The 11,842-nt window shown below is 53.2% G+C and overlaps 3 protein-coding genes across 3 annotated transcripts; all 3 read right to left on the bottom strand.

Moving 5' to 3' along the window:
• Positions 1-2,120: 2,120 nt before the first annotated feature.
• Positions 2,121-4,507, bottom strand: LOC139825525 (uncharacterized). The gene is made up of 5 exons (XM_071798614.1): positions 4,142-4,507; positions 3,618-3,672; positions 3,322-3,457; positions 2,743-2,849; positions 2,121-2,615 (listed from the first exon to the last, which is right to left on the bottom strand). Exons 1-5 carry the CDS (start codon positions 4,505-4,507, stop codon positions 2,491-2,493), a joined length of 789 nt encoding a protein of 262 aa, XP_071654715.1. The 3' UTR covers positions 2,121-2,490.
• Positions 4,411-5,666, bottom strand: LOC136111306 (basic phospholipase A2 homolog blK-PLA2-like). The gene is made up of 5 exons (XM_065855359.2): positions 5,612-5,666; positions 5,307-5,359; positions 4,920-5,064; positions 4,708-4,814; positions 4,411-4,631 (listed from the first exon to the last, which is right to left on the bottom strand). Exons 2-5 carry the CDS (start codon positions 5,344-5,346, stop codon positions 4,507-4,509), a joined length of 417 nt encoding a protein of 138 aa, XP_065711431.1. The 5' UTR covers positions 5,347-5,359; positions 5,612-5,666; the 3' UTR covers positions 4,411-4,506.
• Positions 5,667-7,130: 1,464 nt separating this feature from the next.
• Positions 7,131-9,335, bottom strand: LOC136111312 (phospholipase A2, membrane associated-like). Its single transcript, XM_065855372.2, has 4 exons — positions 9,161-9,335; positions 8,216-8,360; positions 7,869-7,975; positions 7,131-7,371 (listed from the first exon to the last, which is right to left on the bottom strand). The coding sequence occupies exons 1-4, from the start codon at positions 9,333-9,335 to the stop codon at positions 7,226-7,228; spliced, it is 573 nt and encodes a 190-aa protein (XP_065711444.2). The 3' UTR covers positions 7,131-7,225.
• Between the last annotated feature and the right edge of the window lie 2,507 nt (positions 9,336-11,842).

The raw sequence follows: 11,842 nt of genomic DNA, 5'->3' as shown, positions 1-11,842 counted from the left end.
TTCTGTCATGTTTTGAGCTTGGTGTATCTAGCAGGAGGGAGTTGAGCCCCTGCACAGAAAGTTGGGGTAATTTGTGTTAGAATTTGTGGTAGATCCTGGCTGTTCTTTGGAAGCATTCTGCCACCCGCCTGTCACACTCGCAGCTCCGTCTTTCACACAAAATCCCAGATCCTGCAAGGAAATTTGTTGGGCTTGAGCAAGGCAAAGAATGTGAGAGTCAGGGGGTGTCTTTTGGGTCATTCCTGCTGTTGTATGCAGCCCCCACATTGAGTTTGGGGTGTCTGGGGTGGCCCTCTTACCTCAGGTATGTTGAGCTACCTAGCCAAGAACCATGTGTGGCCCTGGAGGGATGGTTTAATTTCCTTTATCTATGTATGTATAATTATTTGCTTTGATCACAGGGAATGGCTTTGTTTTGATCCACTTGCCCTGAAACAGCACTGAAGTTGTTGCAGCATTGCCGGGTCCCCATCCGAGAGGGGCCAATCACCTCAAACCCTCAATATTTGGCCTCTATAGGAGAGACTCTCTGATTAGGAAGGTGATGGCAAACCATTTTAGCAGCTTTTCCTGGCAGAGATTACCAGTGCTTTTGGGGAACCCCACCATGGGCAGGCACCAAAACAGGGGAGGAAATCCCCCCAGTGCTGAGAGGGAAGCTGAGGCAGGGAACAAGGGTGCAACTTGTGTGGAAATCAGATGGTGAGAAAAACAAACCCAGGTCAGGACCTCAAGCAAAATACCTTCCCCCTTCTGGCATGTGCCATTTGCCTCATCAGCTCTCTAGGCTAACATAAATAAACCCTTGGGACAACAGTGAGTTAATTAGGTGAGCTGACGCTTGTTGTAATTCATGATTTTCTGAGTCTGCAGCCAGTTTCTATCACTGAGAAATAAGGTATATTTTTGTACATTGAACTGGCTGAGCTTCCAGGTGAAAAACCCTCCACCCCAACTCCTCTACCGGCGGCAGTTTTGCTGTAGCCCTTCTCCAAATGAGAAATAAGAGATCCTTCTCAAGCCAAATGCCTCCTGGGAGGATGTGGATTTTGTTTCTCTTTCGCTATATGCAAAACACAACTTTTGCAGCCCAATTTATTGCGATGCACCGAGGGGGTGCAGTGTCTGAGCCAACACATCAGCACTAATAACTCTGGATAAATGTATTCATACAGCCACATGTCCAAGCAGAAAAAATAAATAGATAAAATTCACACAGAATTTGAACAGGGAGAGTGTGTTTCAGCTCATCCTGGCGTCGCAATTCACATGTGTGATCTCTCCCATCTCAGCGAGGATTTAATCCTTGATTTATGCCTTGCAAACAGCAGCTGTTGGGCGAGGGGCTGCTCGCTCCTTCCTCATCTCCCCCAGGACTAAACAACATAGGAGGAGGAGGATGGTGGAGCTCAATGCCTGGGTTATAGCTGGAGGGAAGCATTTCTGATTTAAGGGGTATTTCCTGATGCTGTTGACTTTTGGGGCAAGGCAAGGTGGGAAGTACAGCTGCATCAGCTCTCAGGCAAATAGTGCTTTGTTGCTGTTTCTGTTTCTATATTTAATTGCTGAAATATGAGGTTTGCAGCCCTGAGAGCTCCTGGGGGTCAGCCCTGCTGAATTCATCTGCAGGGCAGAAAACCTGCGCCGTGGGGATGCTGCAGTGGTTGGGGGTGAAGCAGCCACAGCCTAAACTGTCTTTTCCTCAGAGACATGCTCGGGGTTTTTGCGGAATTAAGCCAAAACATTCTTTTCTGGTGAGAAATCTGTTTTGCTCTGTGCTGGATGTGAGGCAAGAGTGCGCTCCTGGCCACCCCATCGCAGCAAATCTTCCCTATGCCTGGCCCTCCCTCAGCATCGCACCCACCCGCAGCCCTTTGCACCCGCTTTCATTCCTCTGTCTCGGAAAAACAGCAGATTTTTGGAGCCTGAAAGCTCGGGGGTGAGCAGGGGGCAGCTCAGGGGTGCAAATGCCCATCGGTGGGAGATGCAACACCTCTCAGGTGTCATTTTTTTCTGGGTATTTCAATGGGAGACCTAGCTAAGAGCTTAGCTTCTCCCCGGCCACAAGGGGTGGTCGCTGGTCTGAGTCACATCACACGATGTTTTGCACTCTCTGGTTTTATTTGGGAGCAAGAGAAGAGAATCTGGCGAGAAGCAAAAAGCAGAGGGAGCTGAGAGACTGCACTGGGAGCTCGAGCCAAGGTGAAACGAATCAGCGAAGAGGCTGGTGCTGGTTTCCATCTCACCCTTCGCAGGGACAAGGCACAGGTGTCCACCCCTCCCTTGTTTTTCTGCGCTGAAATATTGCATCTGCGCTGCTCCCCCTCCTCGGATCCAGTGTATAATGACGCAACTTCACCAGAGGCTTCTTGTCCTCATGTCAAAGCCAAAAAAGCCCCGAGGAGGAGACCCGCCAGGGTTGGGAAATGCTCCCGGCCCCGGCCCTTTGCTTATCAGCCTGGAGGTGGTTTTGCAAAGATCCTTTTTGCTTCAACATCTCCCGGCTCGTCCCCGGCACTTGCTGGGACGCCGGGCCAGCGCCCGACTCCGCATGCGGCAGAGCCAGGCGGCCCGCTCGCATCTGCAGGCACCTCGCTGGCACCACGTCCCCGACCCTGCAGAGAAAACGTGTCTCAGATCTTTTGGGGAAGATTCCTGGGGTGCTGCCCCAAAAAAAAGGGCACTGCAAAGGAAGGAGATGGTTTAGAAGGAGGTTTTGGAACCACGGCTGCGGGGACTCACTGCAGGTGGGGACTCCTGCCCGGGATATTGCGGCAGGCTGGATGGGTCCCGGGCGGCATCGCCGTGCCGCCAGCCTGGCGTAGCAGCAGGCACGGAGCCGGCAGCACCTGCGGGAAGAAGAAGAGCCTGGCCTTACCCAAAACACAGTGACGGCTGCTTCCAGCTTTCTTGAAACCGGCTCTGTGAGAGCCAGCGGCATTTGCATCCTCCTCCTGCTCTAAACCACCTTGGAGCTGCTCTTTTCCAGCCCGTTCCCACAACAAACTTCTCTGCTTCCCCACGCAGCCGCTGCCCAGAGCCCTTGTCCTTGTCCCCACCCTCTCTGTGCTGCCACCCCGCTGACTTCAGCTGGTTGTCACTGGCACGACCCTACCAACTACAGCGCTGGAATTCGGGGTGAACACCATTCCCTCTTCACTAAAACCTGTTCTGTTCTTGTCGCTGCCCATCGCCGACTCTGTGTTTTGCAAAGCTTTGGAGGATACTGCTGGGGTTGCTCACAAGGTCCAGGGTTACCCCAGGGCCAGTGTTAGCCATCCTGGGGCCAGCATTAGCCATCCCAAGCAGCGTTGCCCATACCGGTCCATTGAAGCCCTTGATGTGCCACCACTGCCCCATCCCGAGTAGCAGCCGTGGGCGCTCAGATTTCCGACGGTGCTCCCCTCGAGTCCTGGTGCAAATGCGCGTGGGTGCTTCCCACGAGCTGTGAACACACCTGGAGTGACCACAAAACGTAATTATTTTTTTCTTTGTATTTTTTTCAAGTTATATGCAGAAACGAGGCCCGTGGGAGAGGAGGGCTTTGCTGGGAGTCTCCCCATGAAGTGCAGGGGGGTTTGGGGATGGTCCCCACATCAGTGTGGGGCTGCACTTACTGCAGGCAAACAGCACCGCCAGCATCAACAAGACCTTCATCTTCCTCGTGCCCCTCTGGGAGGAGAAACAGAGGGTGGGATCAGTCAGACAGCGTGTCCCGTTGACAGGCACTGTCTTACAAACATTGTCCCTTTGAAATTCAGGTCAAATCCCCCCAAAATTTGGAGGGAGGGAGGCAGCCGTGCTCCCTTCCATCTGTCTTGCTGCCTCTTGGCCAAAAGCAAACGCATTCTGAAGCTGTCCCACCCCCCAAGCGTCTCCCACCCCCCGAACATCATCTCCCACCTCCCATCCCACCACTTTGGGCACCCAGAGCATCACTTTGCAGCAGCAGTTCCACTATATCCCCGGGGTTGCAACTTCCCAGCCCAGTTTTTCCCCGAAAGCGATGACATTTTGTGGCAAACAGCAGAAAGCAGCACGCCTGCTGCCTCCCCCCAGTATCCCCCTGCTGTATTTTTGTTTCGGCGCAGAAATGCAGCCGCCCCACGGCAGCAGCGGGGTGAGGGTGGCAGTCGCTCACCGGGGAATCGCTCCGGCTCCGCTCCTCCGTGTCCAGCCCGCGGGCTCTGAACTGGAAGCTCTGAAATGACTCTCCTGTCCCAAAAAACCACTTTGTGCTACGCCCCTTCCCTCGCTGGTCAAAACCCCGTGGGCTGCAGCCCGGAGTGACGCAGTTCTTTACAAAGTTTGGGGAGGATGATGTTTTTACAGGGATTTCTCTCTCTGCCCAGCAGCAGCTCACAGAGGACCGGGCTGGTTTAAACACATTGTTTATTTTCATGTTGATTAAATTCACAGCGCTAACGTGGTCCCTGCAGGCAGGGACGTGGGGCGATGCAGATGCAGAACCCGTGCGTGTGCTCCGGCCCCACATCCCGGCTCCCATCACCGACATTGGAATTTGAGGTAGAAGCGATAACGTTTTCTGTAGCTCCCGCTGCTCCTCTTCAGGCAGAGAGCCAGGCTGCGATCGCACTCGCAGGAGAGCTGGGCACACCAGGAGCCACCCCCTGCAAGAAGAGGGGAGCCAAGGGTCACCCCCAGCTTTCAGAAGGGGTGGCACCCCTTTTCCGGGGTTTTACTCACCGCAGGAGGGGCTGCCGCCGTGCCAGCCATAGCTGTATCCCTGCATCTTGGCATTGCAGCCGAAGCCCTGGAGGTTGTTGTAGCAGGTATCGTGCAGTTGGCAGCATCTGCGCGGGAGCTTGAGGCTTTGGGGCTTGGGGTTCTTTCACCCCCAAATTTGAAGCCGTGTAAGGATGTGTTTGAGCAGGGAGATTTTTTTAATGGGCATTTACCTGTCTGTGGCATCCTTGGGCGTCCCTTTGCCCCCAGCGCCGCAGTAGCAGCCGTAGGTGGAGTAATGCAGCAAAGCGTTTTTCCCCGTCACCTTCGTGATCATCTTGTGCAGGTCCCAGAGGCTCCCATGAGATGAGGACAAGCCTGGTGGGGACATCAGTGGGGTTGATGCTGACACCCACCCCCCAGCAGCATCCCTGCGTCCCCCAGATTGGTACCAGGCCGGTGATGCCTTAAAAACGAGTAGATGCAACAGAGAGGAATCACATCCCCGGCTCAGTGCGGGAGAGTTGTTGCATGTTTTGGAGAGATGGTCGTGAGGAAATATTAAGAAATCACCAGTTTGGTCCTAATTTCCGCGGACTGCTGTGAACAAGGACACTTACCCCAAGCAAACAGCACAGCGAAGGCGAGGAGAGAGTTCATTTTCTCGATGGCCCTGGGAGAGGAAACCAAACTTGTGTAATTTCCCCATTTTATCAACCACTTTCCTTTTTACTTCCCCTCCTATCTGGGGACAGAGATCAGGGGGACGAGGATGAGCCCATCACCATCATTTTAGCATCTTCAATAAGTTCTCCCTTGCTGTGGCTTTTCTGGCATGGACCTTGCTCCCTGCTTGTGCTCTGGCTTTTTTAATCTTTGGTTAAAGGAGGAAAGAGAGGAAAATTGTTCCTCCAGCCCCACGTACCTCGGGAAAGCCACCGCTCGCTCGCAGGGCCCTGCAGGGGCAGGGCTGCCTTTATATCGGGTTTGCTCAGATGCTGGTCTCACCCACATCTTGCTTACTGAGCTTTTCTGCAAAGGAGAAGGTGCTGTCCTTCCCCTTTACAAGAATGCAAGAAATCCCCCCCGAATTCCCAGCTCTGTACCCCACACACGGGGGTTGGTACTGGGAGGGATGAGCTGACAAAGCAGCATCATTTCCTGCCTGAGGAGGAACCCAGTTCGCTCTGCCCCAGGCTGGAGATGCCCCAGGGCCTTTTTCTCTGCCCCCCCCAGCACCACGATGCTATATCGGGGGGAAATAATCACCCTGATTCAGCTTTTGCACCCTGGCAGCTGCGATCGAGTTGGGTTTGGGGTTTTTGAGGGGTTGCACAACTTGGGAAGTGTCCTTCCAACACGCTGCAGAGGTGATTCACAGCAAATTATCATTTTTTTGGGGAAAAAATGTACGGATAACAATAAAAGCATCCCTAAATGTGCAGTTCCCAGAAACATGGGGTTACGCAGATATTGGATGATTAAACCCTCACCTACCGTGAGAGGAGATTGAACTAAAATGGATGTTTTGCGATGAACGCAACTCCTCTCTGTATGATTTTTCTGCTTCCTCATTGCAGCCCCTATGCAGAGCTCAGCCCTTAGATGAGAAACCATTTAATCACCAGCTTAACTGCCCTCCCAAATTAGCATCCACCTTGGGATGCACGAGGTCTTGAAAACGTCCCTCCTCTGCAGACAGGTAACGATTCTTTAGCCTTAATTTTACCCACCAATTTAAAGTGTCAGAGGAGAGTCTCAAATCATTTCCCACGTTTTTCCACCTCCGTTTTTCACATGACAAACGCTTTTTTGGGTGTTTCTCACCTGCGCCTGAATGCACCGCTGTGTTTTAGCTCTGCGAGTCAGTTCAAAAAGGGGAAAGGAGTGTTGGGAGAAGCCAAAAAACTCGACTGTGATCAGGGCTCGTTCCTGGGCAATAATTTTGTTAACAAACCCCAGGGAGTTTTACATGGTGGAATTTACTTGTCCCCATTTCTTGATGCTCCCCCATAGCGAGCAATCTGGCAGCAGCACTATTGCTCCATGGTGGGGTAAAGCTGGCCAGGGAAGAAGTAATTAATTAGCTGTGAATTAAAGCTGCTGTCAGATCTTCAGCTTTTTTGGGCTTCTGGCAGGATTTTGAAAATATTGGGGTGTCAGGCAACTGGTGTGAGATACAAAAGTGTTCCCCAAACTCGGCAGTGCTGCCATTGCAGTGCCTCAGTCTCGGTGGCTTGTACAGAAAAGCACCATGGAGAATCATTTCAAATAACTTTTATTTAATTATCTTTGCTGGGAAATGAAATCAGGAGAGGAAAGAGAGGAGGAACAGATAAAAATAAGGGAGCTGACGTGTCTGTTGGGGAACTGGGGAATCTCCATCCCTAATGTGTGCGTGCCCTTCCTCACCCTGAGCATCACCTTGCTGGGAGCCTTGTTGGCTCCTGCTCTGCTCAGTCCCCACATCAGGCTTTTCTTGCCATAGCAATGGGGAAAACCCAGTCAAAACCTGCAAAGGGGTGCAGATTTCTTCTCCTCAGCACTGGAGCGAGCTTCCTCGGCATTTCAGTTTGAAATAGAAGCGGTAGGAATTATTGTAGGACGGCAAAGCGCTGGCGAAGCACAAAGCCACCACCCTGTCGCACAGGCAGGTCTCTCTCTTGCACCAGCTCTGCTCAGTACCTGCAGGGGGGAAAACACAGAGCTTTGCCATGGCTTTCCCAGCTGGCGTTGGTGTTGGGGTCCCCTTGGAGCACTCCTTATCCTAGGAGCTGCCTGGGGGAAGGACATCAAGAAACACGCCCTGGTGCTCAATCCTGGAGTGATAATAAGTGATAGGATGAGAGGAAATGGCCTCAAGTTGCGCCAGGGGAGGTTGAGGTTGGATCTGGGAACAATTTCTTCCCCAAAGGGCTGTGGGGCATTGGAACAGGCTGCCCAGGGCAGTGCTGGAGTCACCATCCCTGGAGGGTTGGACAGACGGACATGAGGTTTTCAGGACATGGGGCAGGGACAGGGGTGGGGGAACAGTGGGACTTGATGATCTTGAGGGTCTTTTTCAATTGAAGTGCAATACCCATTTATTTATCATACGCTGTGTTCCCCCTTATGCACCCAACGGGCATCAGGCTGGTTTCATCCCCGTGGGGTCTATGGGATCCTTGCTCAGTGGTACTCACCGCAGACAATGTCCCCATCGGTGACGTTGAAGTGGTAGGGGGTTATTAGGGGGCTGAACGTGCCCTCTCGTAGCTTCCTATAGCAGCAGTCGTGGGCATGGCAGCACCTGAGGGGGGGAATATCTCAAACTGCTGCCTCCCAGCCTCCCCTCACCATGCTTGGAAGGTAAAAGAAGGTCCAGCTTCAAATTTAAGGTGAGCAGGAGGAGAGGAGGACAAGGCAGCAGCAAGATGTGGCTGGGGAATGGTGCAAAACCCCCTCTCAGAGCACAGATATGCCACGGGGAGCTTTCTAGGGACCCCCGCGTGCTGGGGCAGTGCGTGGTGATGCTCTTCCAGGTACTTACAGGTCGGTGGGGTCCACCGGGGTCCCTCTGCCCCCGATGCCGCAGAAACACCCATACCAGCTGTAGGTGAGCAGGGCGCTTCTCCCCGTCGTTGCCTGGATCATCCGCTCCAGCTCCAAAACGCTGCCGCAAGCCGGTGCCAGCCCTGCGGAGGGACAGAGGGACAGAAATGGTGCCCGAGCGGCGTGAGGAGGCGGGCAGCATCGCCATAGAATGATAGAGTCATTTTTGGTTGGAAAAGACCTTTAAGATCATCGAGCAACCAACCTCGCAGCAAGCAGAGGAATTAAATAAGCCTTGCGTTGCTGGAAATACGCATTTTCAGGCATGTGAACCATGAGAAGCCCCGAAAAACCTCCTCAGGATTATGTCTGGTTCCTGCAGCTGCCTGATTTGCTCTGGCAGGAGATATCATTGCTCTCTGAACAGGCTGTGCCGCTTGTGCATCCCACAACTGGCAATGCCACATTGCCAGGATCAGCCCTGGGCTCAACACGGGCAGGAAAACAGGTGACAACAGGCTCCAGGGCCTCTTAAAATAGAATCATAGAACCACAGAATCATAGAGTCACAGAAGGGTTTGTGTTGGAGGGACCTTCCCAGCTCATCTAGTTCCACCCCTGCCATGACAGGGACATCTTCACCAGCTCAGGGTGCTCAGAGCCCCGTCCAGCCTGGCCTGGGATGTCTCCAGGGATGGTTCATCCACCACCTCTCTGCCCAACCTGGGCCAGGCTCTCACCACCCTCAGGGCCATGTCTAGCCTGAAATAATGAATAACTATGGATCATGAAGACTTCCTGGACTAGAGCAGTGCTACACAGAGCATTAGAAACTGCAAAATTTAAACAAAAAGCTGAATCATGCACAAAGGCTCCAGGTTTGTATGGGTCTTTGGCACACAGAAAAGATCTCAGCCTGGCCTGGTGAAACTGGGGCACTTACCACAAGCCAAGAGCACAGCAAAGAGGAGATTCTTCATCCTCGGGCTGGTCCTGGAGGAGGAAACATCAGCGGTGGGTGATGAGCAGCACCCGGGGGCACAGCAGACTCTGTCCCCACACCCACAGGGTGACATTGGTGTCACTGGGGATATGCAGCGCTGTGAAGGTATCACCATGCATGCAGCTGATGCCTTTTGACTCCGGTTTTGGGATGCGGCGCACGGCAGGGATGTGTACAGGTACCCGGCGCTTGTCCTGCGATGGAGAAGCTGCATCCTCCCCCACCCACCCCCAGCTGTTTGATGAAACAACAGCGCAATAAAGTCCCCCCTGTCCTTACCCCGCCTGGACTCGGTAGCTCCAAAACTGCCGGTGTAGTGAGGTGGCTTTATATCAGTGGCGAGATCCACCCCCTCCTCTATCTGCGCCGGGGGGGCCGTTCGTTGCGAACGGGTCTGGCCGAGGCCCCATGGTGAAGGTGAAGGTTCCATCCTTCACTAGAAACAAAAAGCCGTTTATGCCCAGGAGATGCAGGGTTGGCATCACAGAGGTTGTCGCATCCTTGTTGCAGCCGCAGAGGTGACACTTTGGCTGGGGTGACATCTCAAGTGGGTTCTTGGTTTTGCCAGCCTAAGCCCTGCAAGCTCAGAGGTGGCTTCTCTTGGGTCTTTCCCTTGCAATTTTCCCCCTAAATCCACGTTGTCTCCAAATCCATCCACGCTGAGCAGCAAGGGGAGAAAAAGGGAGGACGGCAAACACCGCGGTCGCATTTTGTGGGTCTGTAGTTTCCCTGGAGTACGTGGGCAAGGGGTCCGCGAAATTAAATTATCAGCAGAGAAGGCTGGAAATGCCATGGAAACCTGACTGGGAATGCTTTTGGAATACGGTTTTATTTAATCACCATACCTGAGATGTGATACAGAGGCACGAGGGAGGCAGAAAACTGGAGGAGATAAGAAACAAAAGGTGCTATCGGCCCTGCAAAACCGAGAGCAAACACAGAAATACAAGGGATGGCATGCGTGCAGGGCTCCTCCCTCGGTAATTAACCACTATTAGAGGGAAGCGAATTTTTGGGGAGGGGGGTTGTGAGAAAATGGCTGAGGGGTCTGTATTCAAGGCAAAAAACCATTTATTGAATTTCTCAAGAGCAGCAAAGCCGCTCGCTGGAAGGGACATCACCTCCCGGCTGGCCTTCAAGGCTGCAAAGATACCTGTCCCAGGGATTTCCTTCCCTCTAACTGCACCTTTGGGATGGGTTCGCTGGCCATGATGGGGAAAATGGCCCAAATCTTTGCTGTAGAGTTTAGCTAAACCTGCATGAAAAACACTGTCTGGGGTCTAAGCAGAGACAGAGCGCTGGGATCATGCAAATCAGTGATCCACAGGTGGTTTTAACCAAATCCCCTCATTTTAAGCCCTCCCTTCCATGGAAAATCTCAGCAGAGCGAGCATATGAAGCTAAACCCTCTCTACAATCGAGCAACAAACCCCAGGGCTTAAAAACCACCCGTGGAAGTTGTTGCCCTGTTGGAAACATGAAACTTTCCAGCCTTTTTATGGAGCAAACAAAGAAGGGATCAACCCGCTCCTCTGTTTGTTCAGGGCCTTGCTGAAATGTAAATGCTCTGGGTGCTTTGATCTGCAAGCGCGTGTGGTTTATCTGAGCATCCCGCGATTTATCTGAACATCCCGCGAACGGGATGAGCTGATACGCAACTATTTTCTGACTTTTTTAGTGCTCGGGAACACCTTGATCTTCCCTGATTTGATGAACGCTATCTGAAGATATTTATGGGCTTGTTTCTTGATGCCTTTGGTGGGCAGCTGGTAGTGGGAGAAGGAGCTGGTTAACTAGGAGCGGGTTTAAAAAGGGATTAACGGGGAGTGATGGAAATGTGAGCGTGACGTGGGTGTTCCCACATCCAGAGCTGGGTTTGGGGTGGTTTATGGTCTGGGTGGTGGGATGGGTGCCAAGGGTCGGGTTCTGCTCCCCAGGAACAAGCACCAGGAACAGAGGAAACGGCCTCAAGTTGCACCAGGGGAGGTTGAGGTTGGATCTGGGAACAATTTCTCCCCCAAAGGGCTGTGGGGCATTGGAACAGGCTGCCCAGGGCAGTGCTGGAGTCACCATCCCTGGAGGGCTGGACAGACGGACATGAGGTTCTCAGGACATGGGGCAGGGACAGGGATGGGGAACGGTTGTGCTCACTGATCTTGAGGGGCTTTTCCGACCAAAATGATTGCACTCAGCGCTCAGGTGAAGCTGCTCAGTCACACCGCCACCCAACCCATGTCATGGGGGCTCAGAACCCAATCCCCTTGTCCCCAACGTGTTGCTTTTGCTCAGGAGAGGGACTGACTCCATAGATTTAAACTCTCAGGCTTTAAAAGAAAGGCTTTTGGTGTTCAGGCGGGGTGACAATGGTGTGATTTTTCCTCTGGGTGGGATGGAGGAACACGAGCTCCCGGGTTAGGGACGGGGACACCCGGGATCAGGAGCAGCAGGTGAGGAGGTGACCCTGCTGCCACTCCCTCACCCCCCTCTCCTTGTGCCCCTCAGGATGAAGCTTCCGCGCTACCATCGAGGCCCGACGCTACTCCAGAGCCTGCACGGGGACACCACAGCCCAGGTCCGTCCCCCCCGACCCCGCTTGTGTCCTTCGGTGAACCCGGGCCCGGC

Source organism: Patagioenas fasciata, chromosome 23 (genome assembly GCF_037038585.1).
Source record: "Patagioenas fasciata isolate bPatFas1 chromosome 23, bPatFas1.hap1, whole genome shotgun sequence".
Classification (NCBI taxonomy): domain Eukaryota; kingdom Metazoa; phylum Chordata; class Aves; order Columbiformes; family Columbidae; genus Patagioenas; species Patagioenas fasciata.
Note: the sequence above shows the minus strand (reverse complement) of the source record. Positions and strands in the feature narration are given on the sequence as shown.

Coding starts and splice junctions, on each gene's coding strand:
- LOC136111312 (XM_065855372.2), bottom strand. CDS start 9,335: ATGGTGATACCTTCACAGCGCTGCATATCCCCAGTGACACCAATGTCA. Junction 7,976..8,215: donor CCGGTGGACCCCACCGACCT/GTAAGTACCTGG, acceptor TCCCCCCCTCAG/GTGCTGCCATGCCCACGACT. Junction 7,372..7,868: donor CGATGGGGACATTGTCTGCG/GTGAGTACCACT, acceptor TCCCCCCTGCAG/GTACTGAGCAGAGCTGGTGC.
- LOC136111306 (XM_065855359.2), bottom strand. CDS start 5,346: ATGAACTCTCTCCTCGCCTTCGCTGTGCTGTTTGCTTGGG. Junction 5,065..5,306: donor CGCTGTGCTGTTTGCTTGGG/GTAAGTGTCCTT, acceptor TGTCCCCACCAG/GCTTGTCCTCATCTCATGGG. Junction 4,632..4,707: donor CGGCGGCAGCCCCTCCTGCG/GTGAGTAAAACC, acceptor CTCTTCTTGCAG/GGGGTGGCTCCTGGTGTGCC.
- LOC139825525 (XM_071798614.1), bottom strand. CDS start 4,507: ATGGGAGCCGGGATGTGGGGCCGGAGCACACGCACGGGTTCTGCATCT. Junction 3,673..4,141: donor GGAGCCGGAGCGATTCCCCG/GTGAGCGACTGC, acceptor TTCTCCTCCCAG/AGGGGCACGAGGAAGATGAA. Junction 2,616..2,742: donor GGCAGGAGTCCCCACCTGCA/GTGAGTCCCCGC, acceptor TTTTCTCTGCAG/GGTCGGGGACGTGGTGCCAG.